This window comes from Neomonachus schauinslandi, chromosome 6 (genome assembly GCF_002201575.2).
Source record: "Neomonachus schauinslandi chromosome 6, ASM220157v2, whole genome shotgun sequence".
Taxonomy (NCBI): domain Eukaryota; kingdom Metazoa; phylum Chordata; class Mammalia; order Carnivora; family Phocidae; genus Neomonachus; species Neomonachus schauinslandi.
The window spans coordinates 101465662-101490284 of NC_058408.1; the positions used below are offsets into that span (position 1 = coordinate 101465662).

The 24623-nt window shown below is 37.3% G+C and overlaps 1 protein-coding gene across 3 annotated transcripts in view; it reads right to left on the bottom strand.

The window, feature by feature from the left end:
- Positions 1 to 1237: 1237 nt before the first annotated feature.
- Positions 1238 to 24623, bottom strand: part of P4HA1 (prolyl 4-hydroxylase subunit alpha 1) — an 81955-nt gene continuing 58569 nt past the window's right edge. For all 3 annotated transcript variants that reach the window (XM_021700206.1, XM_021700209.1, XM_021700208.2), the window contains 6 exons: positions 20688 to 20787; positions 11439 to 11492; positions 7849 to 7914; positions 4664 to 4732; positions 3686 to 3782; positions 1238 to 2383 (listed from right to left, as the gene is read on the bottom strand). In XM_021700206.1, coding sequence (XP_021555881.1) covers positions 2313 to 2383; positions 3686 to 3782; positions 4664 to 4732; positions 7849 to 7914; positions 11439 to 11492; positions 20688 to 20787 — 457 coding nt within the window. In that variant the 3' untranslated portion in view covers positions 1238 to 2312. The remainder of the gene's footprint in view (positions 2384 to 3685; positions 3783 to 4663; positions 4733 to 7848; positions 7915 to 11438; positions 11493 to 20687; positions 20788 to 24623) is intronic.

Genomic DNA, 24623 nt, shown 5'->3' on the forward strand with positions numbered 1-24623 from the left:
ACAGATGGCTGGAGCTACAGTGAGCACTCACTAAGGGTGTCCTGGTGTGTGCTCCATCTGGGCTGCAGCTGAGGCTGCCTTGGTGGGATGGCTGGGACTGGCATGGGCTAGAAGCCTGGGTCTCACTAAGGTGGTAAGCCTGCTCGGGTGCTCAGACCCTGCCTCCATCCATGCTATCAAAGTGAAGGGCACTTGCTAGCCCCTCCAACCTAAAGAGCGTTCCAACAGCTCCCCCATCCTTTGGCAGAGTTCCCTTATATTCTGGTTGCTCCTTTAAATCACAGCTTTTTTTTTTTCTGTGCCCCAGGGCATCCAGAGCTGGTATGTAGCCCTCCTTTAATGTTCACCATAAAAAAAAAAAAAAAAAAAAAAAAAGATTGCAATGACCACTGGACTCAAAACTTTTTATGGAATTTTTTTTTTCTCCTTTTCATCTGGAAAGAAAAATAGTTGGTAATGAAACTTGGGAGGGTTCTGTAAGATCTAACACTGAAGAGAGTTTACTGATCCCCACGGAGAGTTTGGATTGAATATAATGAAGAAATCTGTAAGAATGTCATTTCCTTCTGAAATATATATTATTTTTATTCTACTTGCTAAATCACATAGGGTAATAAAGGTTAGTTTCCATTCACTGAACCCCCATTTTATTTCTATCCTTTGGCATTTACATTGCTTCTAGCATGATTATTTCTTTTAAATAAATCATCTATAGCCACAAAATCTAAGATTAAATCATCTATAGCCACAAAATCTAAGATTAAAATACTGAAGCTAATTTTCAAATTTCCTACCAAAATAGTTGTGAAACAAAGGGTATTTTGGAGAAAGGAATTGGTAAAAGTAATAATACCTTCTTACCCAAGCAACCAAATTCTTTCTTAAATATTTAAATAGTGCATAAAGGATAGAAAGCCCTCGTATGAACTAAGATTCACCATAAGAAATGTAAAAAGTCCAAAGGGTCAATGGGTATACTTCATTATGATCACAGCTTTATATTACACCTTATTTTTGAATAAGAGAGAGCTTAAGTAACATTATTGTAGTAACTCCATAACCATAGTAAAGTTGTAGTGCTCCTTTTGAAGGAAACCTATTTTGATTAAGTATCTGCAAGTTCAGAGAGCCTAAATTTTCTACCATATCAGTGTGACATTAGAGTGAATGAAAACCAAGGGGATAAACCTCAGTACTCTGCATTAAAAAAAAAAAAAAAAACAATAGAAATCACCTGTTGTCACTATAGTATGCATTCACATTCAAGTATGAAAAATACCACACAGAAAACAAAAACATTTTTAAAAAAAGATTTAAGATCATAAATAGGTCATTGTTGTCACAACACATTTCAGAATTGAGAAAAACATTTTGGCTTTTTAGAAAAGATTTTTTTTTTTATCAATTCCCTCATCATTAAAAGGACTTGTACATTTTACAATTTCCAGTCTCCTAAGGCACAATAGTTTATCAGAATACCAATATCATCACCCTGCTATAGCAGGAATAAGAGGCAAGGTATTAGCACTAAGAAAAACAGCAAATTTTATGGACAAAATCATCAGTCATTTAAGAAAAGGGGGAAAGAAACAAACTAATGATCATTTTAGTTAAGAACCAGTGTTGTTATATAGGGCTTTGTGTTAAAAATTTTTGTTTAATCAAAGTATTTTAACTCAGATTTAATTCACCACAGAGGAGCTATGAGAGAAGAATGGGACTGGTAAAATACAGTATACTTTCTTTAAAAAGATTTGGAAGGAAAAAAATCAACTTAGAATAGCATATGGGGCAAACATCAAATGGAACCCAGATCAGAGGCCTAGTTTATTCCTAGTCTTCAGGCAGATCCAGAAAAGAAGACTAGGTAAACCTAATACCTAGGTACACACTATGAAGCTTCTGTTCCTTAATCACATGGCCCATTCTAGCCTACCCCCTAAACACTGAGATGTAGTGAAATACTAGAGAAATACTAGAATCAGATGCTTAAACTGTTTTCTTTATCCAACCAAGAAGTTCTTTAGGAAATAAGTGTAAAAATTCCTCATTTTAAACTCTACCTTGCTTTATCCTCTGTGATACCAACTGAACTTTAAAGGTTTGTATGTACAATATGGTGATTTAGTGTTACTTTTAAAAGAAAAAACCCACAAAGTTAGTGATTGTCCACAGATGAAACATCGGATGAGGTTCATGACTGAAATCAATCATGGAGTGTTAGTCAATTGTAAACGCTGGAAAGTTAAGACCGGGAAATGTGCATATCAGACACATTAGAGTATAACAGGAGAGGAAGGGAAGCCTATTTGTCATTCCAATTCTGATAAGGTACATGGTCTTCGAAATTCTTGTCCACGTTCATGGAGCCACTTATTAGATACTGTGAGAGAAAAAAAATATATTAATATTCTCTACTATCTAACTAGTTTAACAAAGTTTCTATATGAGCTAAAAGTTTAAGACCAAATAAGATGAAGGCAGATGGTACTTAGGCACTTTTTTAAAAGCTTCCCTAAATGCTGGACACACATTTGAGAGTCTATGTATGTGCACTTCCTAAAGTAACTGATGTTCAATCAAAGGCTTGAAATGAAAACACAATTGGAATTAAGATATAGGTACAGACAGAACATTGTTTTACCTGTTTGCAAAATACGATCTCTAATAGAGACATTTTAAAAATGAACACAAAGCCTCCACTCTACAGGAACAATTCTACAATCAATCACTATTATGTGCTCATTAAGTTTCCTTGATTCCAAGATACTGCTTTTCAATGTACCTCAAATGGAATTTTCTACTCCTCCTATATCCTAGAGCCCAATCAGTGGCATCAATGCGTGCAAAATACCTAAACTAGGACCCCTAATTACTCTTTTATCTTTCTCAACTCCTGTCTCCAATCTTTTATTAATCAAACCCTGTCACTTTTCCTTGTATATCTCTTCAATCTCTTTACTCTCCAACAGTTTTGCTGCTGCCTTAGTCCAGGCTTTCATCCTCGCCCACTTAGACAAGGGAAAAGAGCCTTCTAAACTGATCTCCCAGTCACTAGTCTCTCTTCATTCTAGTCCAGTGATTCTCAAACATTATCATCATCAGGGGAGATTTTTAAAATTCTAATGATCAGGTGTCACTCCTTAGTCCTGCTATGTCTGATATGGTAGCCACTAGACACATGTGGCTACTAAGTACTTGAAAGGTGGCTAGTGACACATACTGGAATGGATTTATAGGGTTAAGTAATATGTATTAAAATAACTTCACCTGTTTCTATTTTGTTTTAATGTGGCCGGTCATGCTAGCATGACCCTGAGTGTGTCTCTAGCCTCACATGAGTCCTGGCCCCGGTCTCTAACAGGCCTGGAAAACATACTGCTCTTAGCTTCAAGACCAAACTTTAAAATTAAGCTTTGAAGAAGCCTCCCCCAAATATAAGGAGTCACCATCTGTTTACATCACTGTATTAGTGGGTACTATTCTAATTTATCCATTAGCATGTCTCAATCAGAGACGATTGTAAACTTGAGGGAAAGATACTGGTCTCATTCAAGTGGGAATACTGTTAAAATCTGTCATCAGAATTCTGAGCTGTTGAAACCAAATATATTAAGATCAGAAACTGGCTTGGCTGAATCCCTTTCAATGTTAGAAATCACAAGAGAATATAGGAAATATTTACCCCATTTGTTTCCCACTAGCACTGGACAGGCTGCATGCCGTGTACTATAATCTCCTTCTCCACTGGCAAACAGATTATACCAGAAAACAGCAGTTCCCTGTGGAGAATAATACAAAATTATCTCTAAATATCAGGTTATCACTTTTTGCAAAAATTAAATTTTCCTCTGTTCCTGTGAGGAAGTACACCTCAATGGCAGCATTATATCTTCTCTAATAAAATTCTAAAAATATAGTCATTTACAAAATTTTGGTGATCATATGAAAATATTAACACCACAAAGTTGCTTGACAAATCTTACAATAGCAAGATGGAGGGATAAACATCATATGGAACCCATTTTTATCTTATTTATTTAAAAGATTTTATTTATTTGACACAGAGACACAGCAAGAGAGGGAACACAAGCAGGGGGAGTGGGAGAGGGAGAAGCAGGCTTCCCGCTGAGCAGGGAGCCCGATGCAGGGCTCGATCCCAGGACCCTGGAATCATGACCTGGGCCGAAGGCAGACGCTTAACGACTGAGCCACCCAGGCACCCCTGGAACCCATTTTAGGAATGAAAACTTTAAGTACTAATCCTTGGTTGTTCATTACCTCTAGGTAATCATAAAAATTGTGCCATAAAAATATTCAAAATTTTGGGGCACCTGGGTGGCTCAGTCGTTAAGCATCTGCCTTCGGCTCGGGTCATGATCCAGGGTCCTGGGATCCAGCCCCACAGTGGGCTCTCTGCTCAGCGGAAAGCCTGCTTCTCCCTCTCCCACTCCCCTTGCTTGTGTTCCCTCTTTTGCTGTCTGTCAAATAAAATCTTAAAAAAAAATTTAAAATTTACCTGGTATACCTAGTAAGTAAATTTTACCTAGTAAGGATTATCTCTATCTTTAAAAATGGAGTTAATTAAACCATGAAATTGAGGTGCATCTCCTCCTCAGGGAAAAAACAGACCCACAAAATTTAACAAATGAATCAAGTTTACCTTTTTGGGCCAAACACTAGCTCCTACTTCAGGAAAAACAGTGGCTCCTCCTGCTGACACATCACTCATCTGTAAGAATTCCAGAGTATTATCAGAAGCACTGGTATAATAAAGTTAAATATGCCATTGTGAGGAAGATAGGATACTGCACAGAATATGAGAATATCTGGACTTATACCTAACATAGATAGGTTTGTGCATGCTACTCAGTTTTTAAACAAAATGCTGTTTAGGTTTACATAAGTAAAAAAATAAAAAGCAAAGAAATGATACAGTCAGGAAAGGCAATAAGGATATCTTTTATGTCTTATAGCTAGAGGTAAAAAGAGATTATTTAAAACCAATACACCAAGTAATACAGGGGTATAATTATGCATTTATTGCACTAAAGTATAACCTCCATGGGGACAGGACTTTTCATTTGTTCACTGCTGAGCTTTAGTGTCTACAGTAGTAATAGTAGGTGCTCCTAACTAGGTATTTACCCAAGGAATATGAAAACACTAATTCAAAAGGATATATGTACCCCTATGTTTATTAGAGCATTATTTACAATAGCTAAATTATGGAAGAAGCCCAAGTATCCATTGAAAGATTAATGGATAAAGAAGATGTGATGTATATATGCACAATGGAATATTATTCAGCCATAAAAAAGAATGAAACCTTGCCATTTGCAATGACATGGACAGAGCCAGAGAGTATTATGCTAAGCAAAGTAAGTCAGAGACAGACAAATACCATATGATTTCACTCATATTTGGAATTTAAGAAACAAAAAAAAGGGGAAAAGAGAGAAACCAAGAAATAAACTCTTAACTACATGATGGTTACCAGACGGAAAGTCAGGGGTGGATGGGTTAAAGAGGTGATGGGGATTAAGGAGTGCACTTGTGATGAGCACCGGGTAATGTATGGAAGTGGTGAATCACGAACTTGTACACCTGAAACTAGTATCACACTGTATGTCAACTGTACTGGAATTAAAATCTTAAAAATTTTAAAATGCAACCTAGAATAAAAACACAAATCTTCCAAATTGAGGAAGCACATGGACAAAATGAGACAAAGGAAACACAGATCATAAAGACTGTATCAAAAAGCAAAACCCAACTATTGCTACATCCAAGAGTCACATCTAAAACAAGGGACTTAAACACTGAAAACAAAAAGATTTGCCAGGCAAATGTTATATCAAAGAAAACAGAGTTTGATCTTAATGCTTTTATTTTGATTTAAACTGTGCCTGATATTAAGTGAGATAAATAAGGGTATTTTACTATGATAAATACAGCATCAGTAGCAAAGCGCTATCAGCTCTGTAAGCAATGAAAAAACAATGAAAAAGTTGTGCTAAATGGCCCATCTAGGAACAGTATTTAAACAATGGGGGGGGGGGACATGAATTACTAATCTAATCAAAATGCTATATAATTAAAGAACATATTAGTAATTAACATAAAATCTAATGGTCAAATCTAATATTCATGGATATTGGACCAAGTAATACAGCATCAATATTCATAAAAGAAAAAAAAGTCTCTCAAACATCAGAAAAGATGACCAACCTCTCTAATAAGAGAAATGCAAATTAAAGCCACAAAAACTGCTAGTCTAATAAGTGAAAGATGTACAGATCGAAAAAGGTGGGATATAAATTGGTACAATAATGGAAGTTCACCTCTAAAAAGTATACAAGATTTCACAGCATGAATTTTGTATAATGTATCAAGCTTCTCCCCTGGTTTTCCCTTTGTGGTAATTCTCTCTCATCTTTAACTTAGTTATATTACAGTACTTAAATCTTTTTCGAAACAGATAAAGTTGTAAGAGGGGAGGGTGGGAGAATAATAAGGTAGGAAGGTGAGAAGGTAGGTTGAATAGAGGGAAAGCGGAATGGAGGAAATAGAGTAAAAGACACACAGGGAAGGTGAAGGGAGCAATGAAGAAAGAAAATGAGACTGAGCAGAGATACACGGATCATTCAAATGGGGACGGGATAGAAAGTGTAATGAAATAAGCAAAATTTAAGTCTAGATATAAAATACATTTTTTAAGTTAACAAAGGTTACTACTGTAGATTATATTTTCCAAATATTATACCAATATGCCCTGTCCTACATGTTTTTTTACATGACACCAATATCCTTATCGAGTGGTAGAGTCTATGTCCTCTCCCCCTGAACCTTGGCAGATCTTTGTAATTGCCTTGATTAATAAAATGCAGAAGTGACATTATTTGACTTCTGAGGGTAGGTAATGAAAATGCCATGCATTTCAGCCTTGCTTTTTGTGGAGACATGAGCTCTTGTAATCCAGTCACCATGCTGGGAGGAAGCCCAGACCACATGCAGGTATTCTGGCCAAAGCCAGTCTCAACCTCAGCCTTCAAAATGACCTCTGACTGCAAATGCATGAAAGATCCAGAGCAAGAACCAGGAGTGAAGCCCGCTCAACCTCACAACCAAGAGAGATAAAAACCTGGAACACTACATCAAAAACTAACGATGTACTGTTGCTGACTAACATAACATAATAAAAAAGTTATTTTAATCCATTCAGTTTTGTGGTGATTTGTGGTTATTTGTTATGCAGCAGTAGAGAACTGGAGCAAATATTATGACCAAAGTTAAGTTGTTCAGTTCATATACCTAAACATATAGAAAAAATAAAAAAATACCATACTGTTTGAAACTTTAATAAACAACGTGAAAATGGTTAGTTACTCTTAATGGGGCTGCCAAGGTGTTATAATGTGCTATTATCTTGATCTAGCTGCTGCTTACACCAGATGTGTTCACTGTGAAAATTTATGAAGTTAAATACTTATGATTTGTATACTTCTTCTGATATATATCAAAAAAATTCAAAAGGAGTTTGTTAAAATATGTGTGAATATATACAGAGGTGCTTATATATGCATATTAACAGTCCATACTCCAAAATATCAACAATGATTATCTCCAAATATAGATACTGTTAGTAATTTCAGCATTCTTATTCAGGTTTTAATATTATAATCTGAAAAAGTTACAAATGCAAAAAAAAAAAACCCTCCACTTACTCAGTTGTAAAAACTTTAGAATGTTAAATAAGGTCTAAGGAAAACAAACATCTGAACACATCAAAATAAATGTCATGTAATAAAATCCCATCTTAAAATAAAAATTTTAGCTGTAACTTACATAAAACAGCCATGTAGCAATTCTATTTCCTGTCCCCAGCTCTTTGAAAGCATCTGGTTCATCTTTCTGTGAATAAAACACAGTGAAATTCAGTAATGCAAATTATCTAGTGGCAACTAAACACCAGTAATATGCTAAAGGATATGCCTAACCCCAAAAGGTTCATTTATAATGTCTGGTGCAGGGCGCCTGGGTGGCTCAGTTGGTTAAGCGACTGCCTGCAGCTCAGGTCATGATCCCAGGGTCCTGGGATCGAGTCCCACATCGGGCTCCCGGCTCAGCGGGGAGCCTGCTTCTCCCTCTGACCCTCTCCCCTCTCATGCTGTTTCTCTCCTGCTCACTCTCTAATAAATAAATAAATAAATAATCTTAAAAAATACATATATAATGTCTGGTGCACAATATATAGCAGTCACTTAAATACTTGTTGGATTTCAATTCAGCTTGTACAGTGAATACTTTTGGTAAGACCATTGCAGGGAAAAAAACCCCCACATTTATTAGCCTAAATAACGAAAACCAATATCTACTATCTATAGATTATTAATAAAATTCATGCCTATAGTTTTGCTTCCAAAAAGACAGAGAGCCTCATAGCTACATTTATGAACTCTGTTCTCTGTGGGTAAAAAGTTTATTTTGAGATTTACTTTGAACTCGTTATCCATTCAAATGTTTACTGTGATTATGCTTGTCATTCTTTTAGACAGTCAGCACTTTAATCTGGCTGGAGAATTCACATCTGGCTATTTAAATCTAAATTAGGGGTGCCTGCACGGCTTGGTCCGATAAATGTAAGCCTTAGCTCAGGTCATGATCTCAGGGTCCTGGGATCGAGCCCCGTGTCGGGCTCCCTGCTCAGCAAGGAGTCTGCTTCTCCCTCTCCCTCTGCCCCTACCCCCTGCTCGTTCTCTGTCTCAAATAAATAAATAAAATCTTTTTTTAAAAATCTAAATCAAAATACAACACAGTCTCTTGGCAGTTATCCCAGGAAAATGAAAATGGATTTTTCACACAGAAATTTACACACATCTTTATTTGTGACAGCCCCAAACTGGAAACTACCCTAACATCCTTCAAAGGATGAATGACTAAACAAACTGAGGTGTGTCCATACCATAAAATAGTACTCAGCAATAAAAAAGGAACACACTGTTACATTCTGTAAGAACATGAACCTCAAGGGAATTATGCTGAGTGAAAAGAGAAGATCTCAAAAGGATACATACTGCATACAAGTCTAACATTTGTGAAACGACAATTGAGACAGGTTAGAGGAGTGCTAACCAGCAGTTAGGAACGGGAAGCAGAAGGGTATGTGCAGCTACAGAGCAGTACTATGAGGGAGTCTGGCAGCGATGGTGCACTTATGCACCCTGACTGTGGTAGTAGTTTCACAAAGCTACACATGTAATAAAACTGCATAGACACACACACACCTAAATTAGTGTAAATGTAACTGGTGAAATATGAATAAGCTCGGTGGCTTGTGCCAATGCCTATTTCTTGGTTTTGATAATGTGCTACAGTAATGGAAGATGTTAACAGTGGGGGAGGCTGAGGGAACGGTTCACGGGACCTCCTGGTACATTTCTTCACAACTTCCTAAGAATCTGTAATGATTTCTAAATAAAAAAACTAAGAAAAAAATTTAGTTGCACTAATATCAGGACTTGAATTATACTCTTTCACATCATCCAAGACTCTCAGACATTTTTCAATAATTGAAAATAGAAGGGAAAGAAACTAAAAATATATTCTTTGCTGGCCTACACAGAAGAGTCTAGGGTTCTGGGATTTAAGATGGTCAAGGGCTATAACACAATAAAAGCTGTGTTTTCTTTCAAAAGAATATACTCATTTTAAAATGGTAATAGATCAATAAATTTATTAAAGTACCTGAGGCAGTTTAGTTCTTAGAATTCATTTAATTTTTAAAAAATACTTCTCCCTGAATTTATTTTACTTTTTTTTTTTTTTAAAGATTTTATTTATTTATTTGACAGAGACTATGCATGTGCACAATCAGGGGAGCTGCAGAGGGAGAGTGAGAAACAGGCTCCTCACTAAGCAGGGAGCCTGACGTGGGGCTCAATCCCAGGACCTCGGGATCATGACCTGAGCCAAAGGCAGACGCTTAACCTACCGAGCCACCCAGGCACCCCTAGAATTCAGGTAATTATGATAAAGCTTAATTAAGATTTGATAATGTATAATTTATAGCTTAATGTGAAAAAAGAAAAGTTACACCGTTTTAGCAAACTGCTTCGATATTATTTATTCTCCAGTGTCTCTACATCTATTTTGTATTTATCTTCCTATCTCTCAGCATATTCTTGTAATTTCTTCAGATTTATCAGCTAATTTACTAATTCACTTCAACTGTCTCTAACCTGTTTTAATTTATCCAAACTTTAAATTTCAACAATTACTTTTTTCTACCTAGAGCTTCCATTTGTTTTTCAAATGTTAAATCATTTTGAAAGTTAATTAATTTTTATCCTTTAATTTTTAAAAATATTATACAGTTATTTTATATTCTGTATCTGATAACTACCTAACATCCTGGGGGCATCTAAATGTGTGGGTTGTTTCAGTCTCACCAATGGTGTCTTATTACCAGTTAGTAATTTCTTTTTTAATCAGTTCCTGTTTGGCTGACCTTAATCTTTAAAATTCCTGAGGTGTTAGAATGAGGATGCCTGTTTTCTGCCAGGTACCAAGGAGCACTATCTAACTGAACAACTTTAATTTCTCCTCTTCCAGGGTAGTGAAAATTCAAATCCAAGGTTCATGTGGGAGCAGGCCTATGCTTTCAAACTTCCAGAAAAGGCTCTCATACACATTACATCCCCACCAGGGTGATGACAGGCAACTCTCCTTAAGGCTCCTAACTCAAAGTAGATTATTTTCAGGCTATTCGTTCTCTGAGGGTGTAATCCTTTTGGAGATTCAGGTTTTATGCACGGGTCTCTCAGGTTCAGTAGCCTGCGCAGTGGTAGGTTCTCTCACAGAGGTGTTAGTCCCCAAAGCTCTATATTCCTGGAGGCACATGCTTTCAGCTTCAGCTTTTCTGCCACCCCCTTTAACTCTAATTTTAGTTTCTAAGTTTTCCTTGTTCATTTTGCCTTTGGGAATTTCCTTTACTTTCTTCCAGGCTCAGCAATGCATTTAAAAGTATCTAATTTTTTTTTACTGTGTATCTAAGGGTTTTTTACTGCTAAAAAGGTTTTATAGGATATCTATTCCACCATGCTTCCACAAATTGCAAACAGACTATAAATTTTTAATACTAAAATAACAGAATTAACACGTCATGCCTGAGTTTCAGCAGAACTCCTACCGTCCCCATTTTTTTTTTAAGATTTTATTTATTCCTTTGAGACACAGAGATACAGAGAGAGAAAGAGAGAGAGAAAGCATGAGCAGGGAGAGAGGCAGAGGGAGAGGGAGAAGCAGGCTCCTCACTGAGCCAGGAGCCCGATGTGGGGCTCGATCCCAGGACCCTGGGATCATGACCTGAGCCGAAGGCAGACACTTTACCATCTGAGCCACCCAGGTGCCCCCTTCCCCATTTTTTTTTTACTTACCCGTGCAAAATCAAAATGGGGTTCATACTGTCCTCCAACTCCATAATTTGCTACCTGAAGGAGAGGAACAAAGTATGCATTAAAAAGAATCAAGACTACTATTCAAAAAATTTGTAAGTCCTATTTTGGTGTCTTATATGTCATGGTTATGTAGTCCTAGAGAAATAAGAAGCAAAGCAGTTTAAATCAATGAGAGTTCCTAAGGAACCAAGGACAAAAATCTAAGGACAGCTACTATATGATTATTTTAGAACCTTAGTTAATATGTTTTTCTTTAGCAAATGTTTGGGGTACATGTTTTCCTCTAATACATAACTTAAACTAAAATTTGAGTTAGAATTTTTAAATTAGGGCGCCTGGGTGGCTCAGTTGGTTAAGCGACTGCCTTCGGCTCAGGTCATGATCCTGGAGCCCCAGGATCGAGTCCCACATCGGGCTCCCTGCTCGGCGGGGGGTCTGCTTCTCCCTCTGACCCTCTTCCCTCTCGTGCTCTCTGTCTCTCATTCTCTCTCTCTCAAATAAATAAAATCTTTAAAAAAAAAAAAAAGAATTTTTAAATTAAAATGTTTAGTTATAATTTTCTAGGATCAGGATTTTGAGATTTCTTTTTTTTTTTTTTAAGATTTTATTTATTTATTTGACAGAGATACACACAGCGAGAGAGGGAACACAAGCAGGGGAAGTGGGAGAGGGAGAAGCAGGATTCCCGCGGAGCAGGGAGCCTGACATGGGGCTTGATCCCAGGACCCCGGGATCATGACCCGAGCCGAAGGCAGATGCCCAACGACTGAGCCACCCAGGCACCCCAGGGTTTTGAGATTTCTATTATTAATTTTTACTAAACATTTTCCTTTGGAATTTAAATCAAGACTCATGTTTTCCAAAGCCCCAAATGCTGGGAAACTCCCAATCTATTTTAATAAAATCTCCTCCTACATATTTTTTTTACCCTAAGGTAAAAGAGGGAGGAAGTTAACATGAAAATTATTCCTGCTGGAGGGCCCTAACAATTTCAGTTGATAATGACAATCTCAACGTGAAGCAGCAAAAGGAAGTAAGAAAAGTATCTCTAAGTTCTAGTCTTCTCAGTTATAATATATGTAACTTTCAGTACAATCTCAGTTTTCTTATTTATAAACTAAGGAGAATGATACCTTCCTGAACTCCTTCCTTGCATCCCAATATGACAAAATGAAAGGAGAATGTAATTGAAAGAGCGCTGCTGATGAAATGAAAGAACATAATTAAGAGAGTGCTGCCCACAGCCTGGCTGAGATACAGCACAGAAGAGGCAGCTGGAAAAACGTGTGGGGTATACAGGAGGATTTACTAATCTCAGAGCACGTGCTGGACGGACAGGGATTTGGGGGACACTTCTCTAAGAACAAAATAGCTAGAAGGTGTCATTTCCCTTCCTTGTTCCCCCAGCCTAGATATGCAGAGACCTGTGGGAACCCGGGCAGCAGAACACTCTCCTGCTCACAGTGAGAGCCCTGGCTCCACATTCTTCCGCACACACGCCCCCTCCATCCCAGGCAGCTTCAGGTCTTTCTCACACAGCAGACCTGCATGAACCTTACTAACTGCAAACCTCCTCCTTCCCTGAGCTCTTCTATGGACCCACCCCTCCATTCCAGCCTGGGCAGGAGTTTTCCCAGGGGCTGGAAGCCCTCACCCACAGAAACCTGTGCAGATCTTGCTAGCACCATGAGCCCCAGCTCTCTCCAATACACTCTTAGGCAGAGTCCATCCAAAACAGTGCCACAAGCCTAGAAGTGTGCAAGTAGCCCTGCCAGGGGCCTCCACCACTCCAAAGTGACTCCTGCCCTGGGGAGAGGTGAAGATAAATACATGCACCTGTCAGACTGTGGCCCAGCAGGGGGCCAGTCTGATTGCAGGCTCCACCCTCCAACAAAAGCTTCTCAGGGCAAAACACAGGGAAAGCACCCGGCAGTTTAGTGCTATTGCATCTTTGGCAAACATCTGATCTGACTCAGTTTTAGCCTACAGTGGCCCCAGACTGGCCCACTAACAACACAGGGACCAAAACCTGCTCACAACAGGCAAGGAGAGTCATTGCAGACAACCGGACTAAAGGCAAACTTGGCTCAGCCGCAACAGTAGGGTGCATGCAACATACAGAGGAGATACCCTTGAAGCACTGGGTTCTGGTGAACAGGGGACATTGCACTGCAGGGCACTATAGGACCTCTTCTTCATAAAGCCACTACTTTCAAGAGCAGGAGACACAGCTGACTTACCTGACACATAGAAACAAACACAGAGAGTTAGACAAAATAAGGGGACAGAGGACTATGACCCAAAATGAAAGATCAGGAAAAAATTACAAGAGACCTAAGTGAAACAGAGGTAAGTAATATACCTGATAGAGAATTTAAAGTAATAGTCATAAAGATACTCACTGGACTTGAGAACAAAGTGAAGGACCTCAATGAGACCCTCAACAAAGAGATAGAAAACATAAAAAAGAACCAATCAGAGATGAACAACTCAATAACTGAAATTAAAAATATACTAGAGGGAATAAATAGAACAGAGGAAGTAGAATAGAGTAAAGGAAAGCAATCAAGTTGAACAGGAAAGAGAAAAAAGATAATAAATGAGAACAGACTAAGAGAACTCAGTGACACCATCAAATGTAGTAATATTTGCATTACACAGATTCTAGAAGGAAAAGAGAAAGAAAAGGAAGCAGAAAATTTATTTGAAGAAATAATAGCTGAAAAGTTCCCAAATCTGGGGAAGGAAACAGAAATCCAGCTCCAGGAGGTACAGAGAACCCCCAACAAAATCAACATGAAAGTCCACACCAAGACACAAAGTAATTAAAATGGCAGAAAGCAGTGATAGCGAATTTTAAAAGCAGCAAAAGAAAATAGACTACTATATGCATATGATGTTATATATAAACCTCATGGTAGCCATAAATCAAAAACTGGTAATAAATGTGCAAAAAAATAAAGAGAAAGGAATTCAAGTGTATCACTAAAGAAAGCCAGCAAAGCATGAGAGAAGAGAACAAGAGAAAAAAGGAAGAACTACAAAAGCAACCATAAAACAAGTAACAAAATGACAATAAGTACATACCTATCAATAATTAATGTAAATGGACTAAGCACTCCAATCAAAAAACAGGGTGACAAAATGGATAAAAAAGGCAAGACACATTTATATGCTACCTACAAGAGAGTCATTTCAGACCTAAAGACACATGCAGATTGAAAGTGAAGGGATTTTGTAAAAGCATTTATCCTGCAAGTGGAAGTGAAAAGAAAGCCAGGATAGCAATACTTATACTGGACAAAACAGATTTTAAAACAAAGACTGTAACAAAAGACAAAGAAGGACACTATATAATCATAAAGGGGACAATCCAACAAGAAGATATAACAATTGTAAACATTTATGCACCCAACATGGGAGCACCCAAATACATAAAACAGCTAATAACAAACATAAAGGGGGGTGCCTGTGTGGCTCAGTCGGTTAAGCGTCTGCCTTTGGCTCAGGTCATGATCTTGGAGTCCTGAGATTGAGCCCTGTGTCGGGCTCCCTGCTCAGCAGGGAGTCTGCTTCTCCCTCTCTCTGCCCCTCCCTTCACTCCTGCTCTCTCTTGCTCACTCTCTCAAATAAATAAAAATCTTAAAAAAAGAAACCATAAAGGAAATAATTGGTAATGTTACAATAATACCAGGGGACTTTAACACTCACTTACACCAATGGACAGATCATTCAAACAAAAAAAATCAGTAAGAAAAGAGTGGCTTTGGATGACACACTGGACCAGACGGATCTAGTAAGATATACTCAGAATATCCCACCCTAAAACAGCAGAATATACATTCATGTGCACATGGACCATTCTCCAGAACAGGTCACATATTAGGTCACAAAACAAGTCTCAACAAATTAAAAAGATTAAAGTCATACCAAATATCTTTTTTGACCACAATGCTATGAAACTAGAAATCAACCACAAGAAAAAACTGGAAAGGACACAAATACATGGAGGTTAAATAACATGCTACTAAACAATAATGGGCCAACCAAGAAATCAATAAAAAAAAAAGTACATGGAAACAAATGAAAATGGTCCGAAATCTTTGGGATGCAGCAAAACCTGTCCTAGGAAGGAAGTTTATAGTAATGCAGGCCTACCTCAAAAACAAGAAAAATCTCAAATATACAACCTAACCTTACACCTAAGAGAGCTAGAAAAAGAACAAACAAAACCCCAAACCAGTAGGAAGATGAAAATAATAAAGATTAGAGCAGAAATAAATGAAATAGAAACTACAAACACAGATCAATGAAACCAGGAGCTGATTCTTTGAAAAGATCAATAAAATTGATAAGCCTCTAGCCAGACTCATCAAAAAAAAATAAATAAAATAAACAAAAACAGAAATCAAAGAGGAGAAATAACAATCGACACCAAAGAAATACAAAGAATTGTAAGACAATATTAGGAAAAATTATATACCAACAAATTGGACAACCTAGGAAAAAATGGCTAAGTTCCTAGAAACATATTAACCTCCTAAAACCAAATCAGGAAGAAACAGAAAATAGAGACTGATTTGGCAATGAAATTGAATCAGTAATCAAAAACTCGCAACAAACACATCTCCAAGACCAGATGGCTTCACAGGTAAATTCTATCAAATATTTAAAGAAGAGTTATACGGGCGCCTGGGTGGCTCAGTTGGTTAAGCGACTGCCTTCGGCTCAGGTCATGATCCTGGAGTCCCGGGATCGAGTCCCGTATCGGGCTCCCTGCTCAGCGGGGAGTCTGCTTCTCCCTCTCGTGCTCTCTGTCTCTCATTCTCTCTGTCTCAAATAAATAAATAAAAAATAAAATCTTTAAAGAAGAGTTATACGTATTCTCGAACTATTCCAAAAATAGAAGAGGAAGGAAAGCTTCCAAATACATTCTATGAGGCCAGCATTACCCTGATACCAAAACCAGATAAGACACTACACAAGAGAAAACTACAGGCCAATACCTCTGATGAACACAAAAATCTTCAACAAAATATTAGAAAACCAAGTTCAACAATACATTAAAAACTCATTCAACATGGGGCGCCTGGGTGGCTCAGTAAGCACCGGCTCTTGATTTCAGCTCAGGTCATGATCTCAGAGTCCTGGGACTGAGTCCCATGTTGGGCTCTGTGCTTAGAGGGAGTCTGCTTGACTCTCCCTATACCCCTGCCCCTCCTCTTGCTCTCTCTCTCTCAAAATAAATAAATAATCTTTAAAAAAAATACAACTCATTCACCACGATCAAGTGGGATTTATTCCTGGTATGCAAGGGTGGTTCAATATTTGCAAAACAATCACTGTGATATTGTCACATCAATAAGATAAAGGATAAAAATCGTGATTATTTCAATAGATTCAGAAAAAGCATTTCACAAAGTATAACATTCATTCATGATAGAAACCTTCAACAAAGGAGGTTTAGAGGGAACACAGTAACATAATAAAGGCCATATATGAAAAACAGCTACTCAAATGAGGAAAAACAGAACTTTTCCCCTAATGACAGGAAGAAGACAAGGATGTCCATTATTTTTTTTTTTTTTAAAGATTTTATTTATTTATTTGACCTAGAAAGAGAGACAGAAAGAGTACACAAGCAGGGGGAGTAGCAGAGGGAGAGGGAGAAGTAGGCTCCCCGCTGAGCAGGGAGCCCGATGCGGGGCTCGATCCCAGGACACTGGGATCATGACTTGAGCCGAAGGCAGACGCTTAACCAACTGAGCCACCCAGGCGCCCCAAGGATGTCCATCTTTACTATTTTTATTCAACATAGTACTGGGAGCTGTAGCCACAGCAATCAGACAAGAAAAAAAAAATAGAAGGCATTCAACATGGTAAGGAAGAAGTAAAACTTTCATTATTTGCAGATGACATGATACTATATATAGAAAATCCTAAAGACTCCACCAAAAAAACTACTTGAACTGATAATTCAGTAAGGTCACAGGATACAAAATTAATATACAGAAATCCATTTGCATTTCTATACACTGATAATGAAGTAGCAGAAAGAAATTAAGAAAACAGTCCCAGTTACAATTTAACCGAAAATAATAGAATACCTAGGAATACACCCAACCAAGGAGGTGAAAGACCTGTACTCAGAAAACTATAGAACACTGATGAAAGAAATTGAAGATGACTATAAAACACTGATGAAAGAAACTGAAATGGAAAGATATTCCATGCTCATGAATTAGAAGAACAAATACTGTTAAAATGTCCATACTGCCCAAAGCAATCTACAGATTTAATGCAATCCCTATCAAAATACCAACAGCATTTTTTACAGAACTAGAACAAAGAATACAAAAATTTGTATGGAACCACAAAAGACCTCCAACAGCCAAAGCAATCTATTTTTTTTTTTAAGATTTTATTTTTTTTGAGAGAGAGGGAGAGAGTGAGAGAGAGAGCACAGCAGGGGAGAGGCAGAGGGAGAGAGAGAGGCAGATCCCCTGCAGAGCAGGGAGCTAGACTTGGGGCTTGATCTCAGGACCCTGGGATCATGGCCTGAGCTGAAGGCAGATGCTTAACTGACTGAGCCACCCAGGCACCACTAGCCAAAGCAATCTTGAAAAAGAAGAACAAAACTGCAGGTACCATACACAAACATAAAGTTGAAATGGATTAAAGAACCAATGTGATACCTCAAACCATAAAAATCCTAGCAGAGAGCACAGGCAGTAATTTCTCTGACATTGGCTGTAGCAACATTTTTCTAGACATGTCTCTTATGGCAAGGGAACAAAAGCAAAAATAAACTACTGGGATTACATCAACATAAAAAGCCTCTGCACAGCAATCACAAAACAAAAAGGCAAACTATTGAATAGGAGAAGATACCTGCAAACGATGTATCTGATAAAGGATTGGTATCCAAAATAAAAGAACTTATACAACTCAACACCCACAACACAATCCAATTTAAAAATGGGCATAAGACATGAACACACATTTCTCCAAAGATGACATACAGATGGCCAACAGACACATGAAAATATGCTCAACATCATTCATCATCAGGGAAATGTAAATCAAAGCCACAATGAGCTATCAACTCACACCAGTCAGAATGGCTAAAATAAAAAATGCAAGAAACAACAGGTGTTGGCGAGGTTGTGGAGAAAAAGGGACCCTCGTGCACTGTTGGTGGGAATGTAAATTGCTGCAGCCATTGTGGAAAACAGTATGGAAATTCCTCAAAAAATTAAAAATAGAATTACCATATGATCCAGTAATTCCAGAATACAAAAACACTAATTCAAAGATATATGCACCCCTACATTTATTGCAGCATTATTTACAACAGCCAACTTTTGGAAGCAACTCAAGTGTTCATTGACAGATGAATGGATAAAGTTATGGTATATAAGCACAATGAAATATTACTCAGCCACAAAAAAAAGAATGAAATCTAGCCATTTGCAACATCATGGATGGATCTAGAGAAGATAATGCTCAGTGAAATAAATTAGTCAGAGAAAGACAAATAATATTCATATGATTTCACTCATATGTGGAATTTAAGAAACAAAGGAAAAAAGAGACAAACCAAAAAACAGACTTAACTATAGAGAATAATCTGATGGTTACTAGATAGGAGATGGTTGGTGGGGATGGGTGAAATAGATGATAGGGATTAAGAGTACACTTATCATGATGAGCACTGAGTAATGTACAAAATTGCTGAATCACTATATTGTACTTCTGAGACTAATATAAAATTGTATGTTAACTATACTGGAATTTAATAAAATAGAAAGAAAAGAAAAAGAAAGCATAAACAACTAAAAAAACCCCCAAAGCCAAAAAACAAAAAAAACCTATCAGACTTCATCAAAATCAAAAATTTTGTGCCAAACGACACCATCAAGAAAATGAAAGATGACCTACAGAACGGGAGAAAATATTTACAAACCATGTATCTGATAATGCTCCTATATCCAGAATGAAAAAAGAACACTTACAACTCAACAATAAAAACACAAACAACCCAATTAGTCAAAGGATTTGAACAAAAATTTTTTCAAAGAAATAAATGGCAAATATGCACATGAAAAGATGCTCAACACCATTAGCCATCAGGGAAATGCAAATGAAAACTGTAATGAGAAAAAAGAAACAGACAAGAATAAGTGTTGACACAGATGTGAAAAATTGTAATCCTCATACTCTGTCAATGGAATTACAAAATTGTGCAGCCATTTTGGAAAACAGTTTGGCAGTTCCTCAAATTGTAAAGTCACCACATGACTCAGCAGTTCCACAGATACCTATATACCCAAGAAAAAATTAAATGTTTGTACAAAAACATGTACACAAACATTCATAGCAGCACTAGCCATTATAGTCAAAAAGTGCAAACAACCCAAATATCCTTCAGCTGATAGATACATGAAGTTGTGATACATCCAAACAATGGAATATTATTCAGGCATGAAAAAGAATAAAGTGCTGATACATTGAAAACATTACATTAAGTGATATAAGCCAGATACAATAGGCCACATATTGTATTACTCCATTTATATGAAATATCTAGAAAAGGCAAATTCATAGATAGCCAGAAAGGAGATTAGTAGTTGCCACTGGCATTAGGGAGAGGGAATGGAGAGTGACTGCTTAAAGTTTTTGAAGTGATGAAATAGTCTTATAATTAGATAGTGGTGATAGCTGCATAAGCATATGCATGTAATAAAACCAGGGTAAATTTTAAGGTATGTGAATTCTATCTCAATAGAAAGAAAAAAAACACATTAAAAAAAAAAAAAAAACTGCCCCTGGTTACCTGACAGGTTTAGTTAGGAATGACAAAAAATTATATAATAAATATATAAAATATATTTATATTTTATTATATTATATATTATATTAATATTTACATAATATTAATGTTACATATTGTTCATTTCCCTATAAATTTATACTTAACAGTACGAGTTTTTAATGTTTTGTAAAAGAATTTTAGAGCTCACAGACTAATCCTAATTTTTCTCATTGATTATTAAAGAGTAGTTTGTTTGGTTTCAGCTTGCATATTCACTTTTAGGGTCCCCAACTCTCCTACAATACCTAATCAGTGCCCATACAATGTTAGGAAATCTCATCTGCAACATTTTTTGAAAAAGTATAAAGAAATAATGTGATAGCATATGGTTTAAGGATAATGTGATTACCTACCTGTAATTCCTCTGCTGTGGAAACATCTAGTCCTGTTAGATCTTGTATTCTCATATTAATTCGAGACACCACAGGGTTTTCATAGCCAGAGAGCCAGGCACTAAGAACAAGAAGAAAATATTACTTATAATGTTTCAATACATAAAGACTAATGGCCATCATTTTAAAAGCCGTAATATATGGGACATTAAGCCTTATGTATAGGCATTTAGTTGGCTTGCTTGTTTGATATGATTTTTATTAAACAATGTTGTCATTTTAAAAAATGCTACATTTTACAGTTAAAGGTTAGAAAAGAAAAAAACTCATTTATTACAGTTTCTTTGAAAACAGCTGGATTAATGTAAGAAGGCTATATAGGGCTATTACATTGAGAATTTTTAAAAATTCTATAAAAATACATATCAAACTGAAAACAATTCTTTTTTACATTAGGCATAGGAACTGACTGGGGTGGAGGTCATAGGGTTTTTAGCTTGATTTATATAGTGTAAATATTTTATAAGAAAAAAATTCATGTAGGGGCACCTGGGTGGCTCAGTCAGTTAAGCATCTGACTCTTGATTTCGGCTCAGGTCATGATCTCTGTGAGATCATGAGCACTGTGTTGGGCTCTGTACTCAGTGGGGAGTCTGCTTGGGATTCTCTCTCCCTCTCCCTCTGCCCCTACCCCTGCTCACACACTCTTTCTCTCTAAAATAATTAAATCTTAAAATAAATAAATAATTCATGTATTACTTGCATAAATAAAAATAAGTTTTTAAAAGGTACCAAAACACCCAGTAGGAGGGCTATAATAAAAACAGGTGGACGGGGGCACCTGGATGGCTCAGTCAGTTAAGTGTTCAACTCTTAGCTCAGAGCGTGATCTCAGGGTCTTGAGTTCAAGCCCCATGTTGGGCTCCCTGCTGGGCGTGAAGCCTACTTAAAACAAAACAAAATAAAACAAAACGATGGACAGTAACAGGTGCTGATGAGAATGTGAAGAAATCAGAACCCTCACACATTGCTGGTAGGAATGTAAAAATGGTGCAGCCAGTTTGGAAAACAGTTTGGCAGTTCCTCAAATTTTTAAACATACAGTTACCATATGACTCAGCAGTTCCACTTCCAGGTACATACCCAAGAGAAATTAAAACGTATGTTCATACAAAAACTTGTACATGAATGTTCATAGCAGGATTATTAATGGCCAAAAAGTGTAAATAATCCAAATATTCACCAACTGATGAGTAGATACATAAAATGTGATACATCCATATGATGGATTATTGTGCCATGAAAAGGAATTGGGTACTGATAAACGCCACAATACGGATGAACCTTGAAAACACTGTTAAGTAAGCAAGATACAAAAGACCACATACTATGATTTCATTTATAGGAAATATCCAAAATAGGCAAGTCAACAGATAGAGAAAGTAGATCAGTGGTTGCCAGAAGAAGGAGGAAATGGGGAGTTAACTGCTAATAAGTACAGGCTTTCTTTTCAGGGTGATGGGAATGTTCGGAAATTAGATAATGGTAAAGGTTGCACAACTAAAAACACTAAAAACCATTGAACTGTACACTGTAAAGGAGTGAATTTTATGGTATGGGAACTATAGCTAAATTTAAAAAGGCACCCCAAATTAAGCTATCTCCTATGGTCTATCAGCTTTCTTTCTTCACTTCTCTCATCAACCTCTGATTCCATGATCCATCATTTCAACAACATTCTTGCTAAATGCCTAAATTAAACTGGCAAAAGTATTATCCTCAATGAATTTTTTTCTCTAAGCTTATACCTGTGTCATCAAACTCTACTGGAGAAAGTCATGAAATAGGGCAAATGTGTTCCACTGATAATTCATGAACACCAACTTCAAATGGGTCCTTACTCCTACTCCTTCTTCTACTCTGAACCCCAACCCACCTCAGCTTCCCCCTTCTCTCAGTACATATCCCCTACTTCAGAGAATATAGAAACCATACACTTTACCTACATTTGCATCTATCTGTTCCTTTTAGATCATCTAGTTCCTTCATTCCAGTTCCAGAGAGGAAATTTCTCTCCATTATCTAAGGCTAACCCTCTGCCTTAGATTCTATAATTTTCTGACATTTTAGGAAGCATAAATCATTGATTAGCCCTTCTCTCTCTTACATAATCAACTTTCCTTCTCAATTCCTCCCACGGCTTTTAACTGAGCTTAAGTCTCCTCTCCCTTAAATAAATAAACAAACATTGGGCGCCTGGATGGCTCAGTCAGTTGAGTGTCTGCCTTCAGCTCTGCCTTCAGCTCAGGTCATGATCCCGGGGTTCTGGGATCGAGCCCCATGTTGGGCTCCCTGATCACTGGAGAGCCTGCTTCTCCCTCTCCCTCTGCCTATTGCTCTGCCTCTTGTGCTCTCTCTCTCTAATAAAATCTTAAAAAGAAAAAAAAAACTGAACCAGGATAATTACTACTGTTAGAAAATTGACATTTCTCACATCCATGTCAAAAGAAAATATATAGGATTCTTCTTGATCTGATAAGACTGATTTCAGGAAAATCATTTTTAAAATAGTAAATAACAATATAATTTCTCAAACTATGCTAAGAAGTTGTCAGAAAGGCAGCTATAATCTATAATTAGAATTGACAGGATTAGGGGCGCCTGGATGGCTCAGTTGGTTAAGTGTCTGCCTCCGGCTCAGGTCATGATTCCAGGGTCCTGGGATAGAGCCCTATGTTGGGCTCTCTGCTCAACAGGGAGTCTGCTTCTCCCCCTCCCTCTGCTCGCTTGCTCTCTCTCACTCTCACGTGTGCATGCTAATAAATAAAATCTTAAAAAAAATAAAAAATTCACAGGATTAGGAATGTATTTTGAAACATTAAGAACCACATCTCTTTTTTAACTTTACATTAATGCACGTTTTTCACTGGTAAGGCGATTTTTTGCTGTGGATGCCACGATTAGCAAGTCTCTTCTTAAGTAAGATACACTCTCTGGTTCAAGACTAAAATGAGTTTTCTAATTTTGCCCTCTCTTGGAACACAGGCAACTATCTTTGTCTTTTGTATGCAGGTAGGCAAATATTGTGAAATGCAGTTATTGCAGTCTTCTAGATTTTATTCTCTCACAGTTAAACAGGGCAATTATTTATTATTAAGAATAAGATTCTGGGGCGCTTGGGTGGCTCAGTCGTTAAGCGTCTGCCTTCAGCTCAGGTCATGATCCCAGGATCCTGGGATTGAGCCCTGCGTTGGGCTCCCTGCTCCACAGGAAACCCTTTCCCTCTCCCACTCCCCCTGCTGGTGTTCCCTCTCTCACTGTGGCTCTCTGTCAAATAAATAAGTAAAAATCTTAAAAAAAAAAGACTCTTTGAGGGGCGCCTGGGTGGCTCAGTCAGTTAAGCATCTGCCTTCAGCTCAGGTCATGATCTCAGGGTCCTGGGATGGAGTCCGGCATTGGGCTTCTTGCTCAGCAGAGTCTGCTTCTCCCTCTCCCGCTCCCCCTGCTTGTGCTGTCTCTCAAATAAATAAAATCTTAAAAAAAAAAAAAAAAAAGAGTAAGACTTTGAAACACTTTCAGTTTTTAAAATAGCAAGGCTTCTGAAATACTGCTCAAAACTAGCTTTCAATTTTGGTGTATGACCTGATACTGACACATTTGATCTGTTAATAGTTTTTTCTATCAACTATACTTTGCCCTCAGTAGGGGTTAGTGTTGTAGTTTCAAATAACTTTTACAGAAATAGATTTTAAAATAAGTTTTAATTTCACTGAATTGAGATTTTTATCACTCATGTACCTGTGGAAGGTAATTTGAGCACATACATATTTGCCTACATATGTGTGTGTGTATGTTTTTAAAGTAAGCTACTTTTACCATTAAAATAAACCAGACTACACGGACAAACTATGAGAAACAGTTTGTCTTCCTTAGAAATCCTTTTCTAGGTTGAAGAGG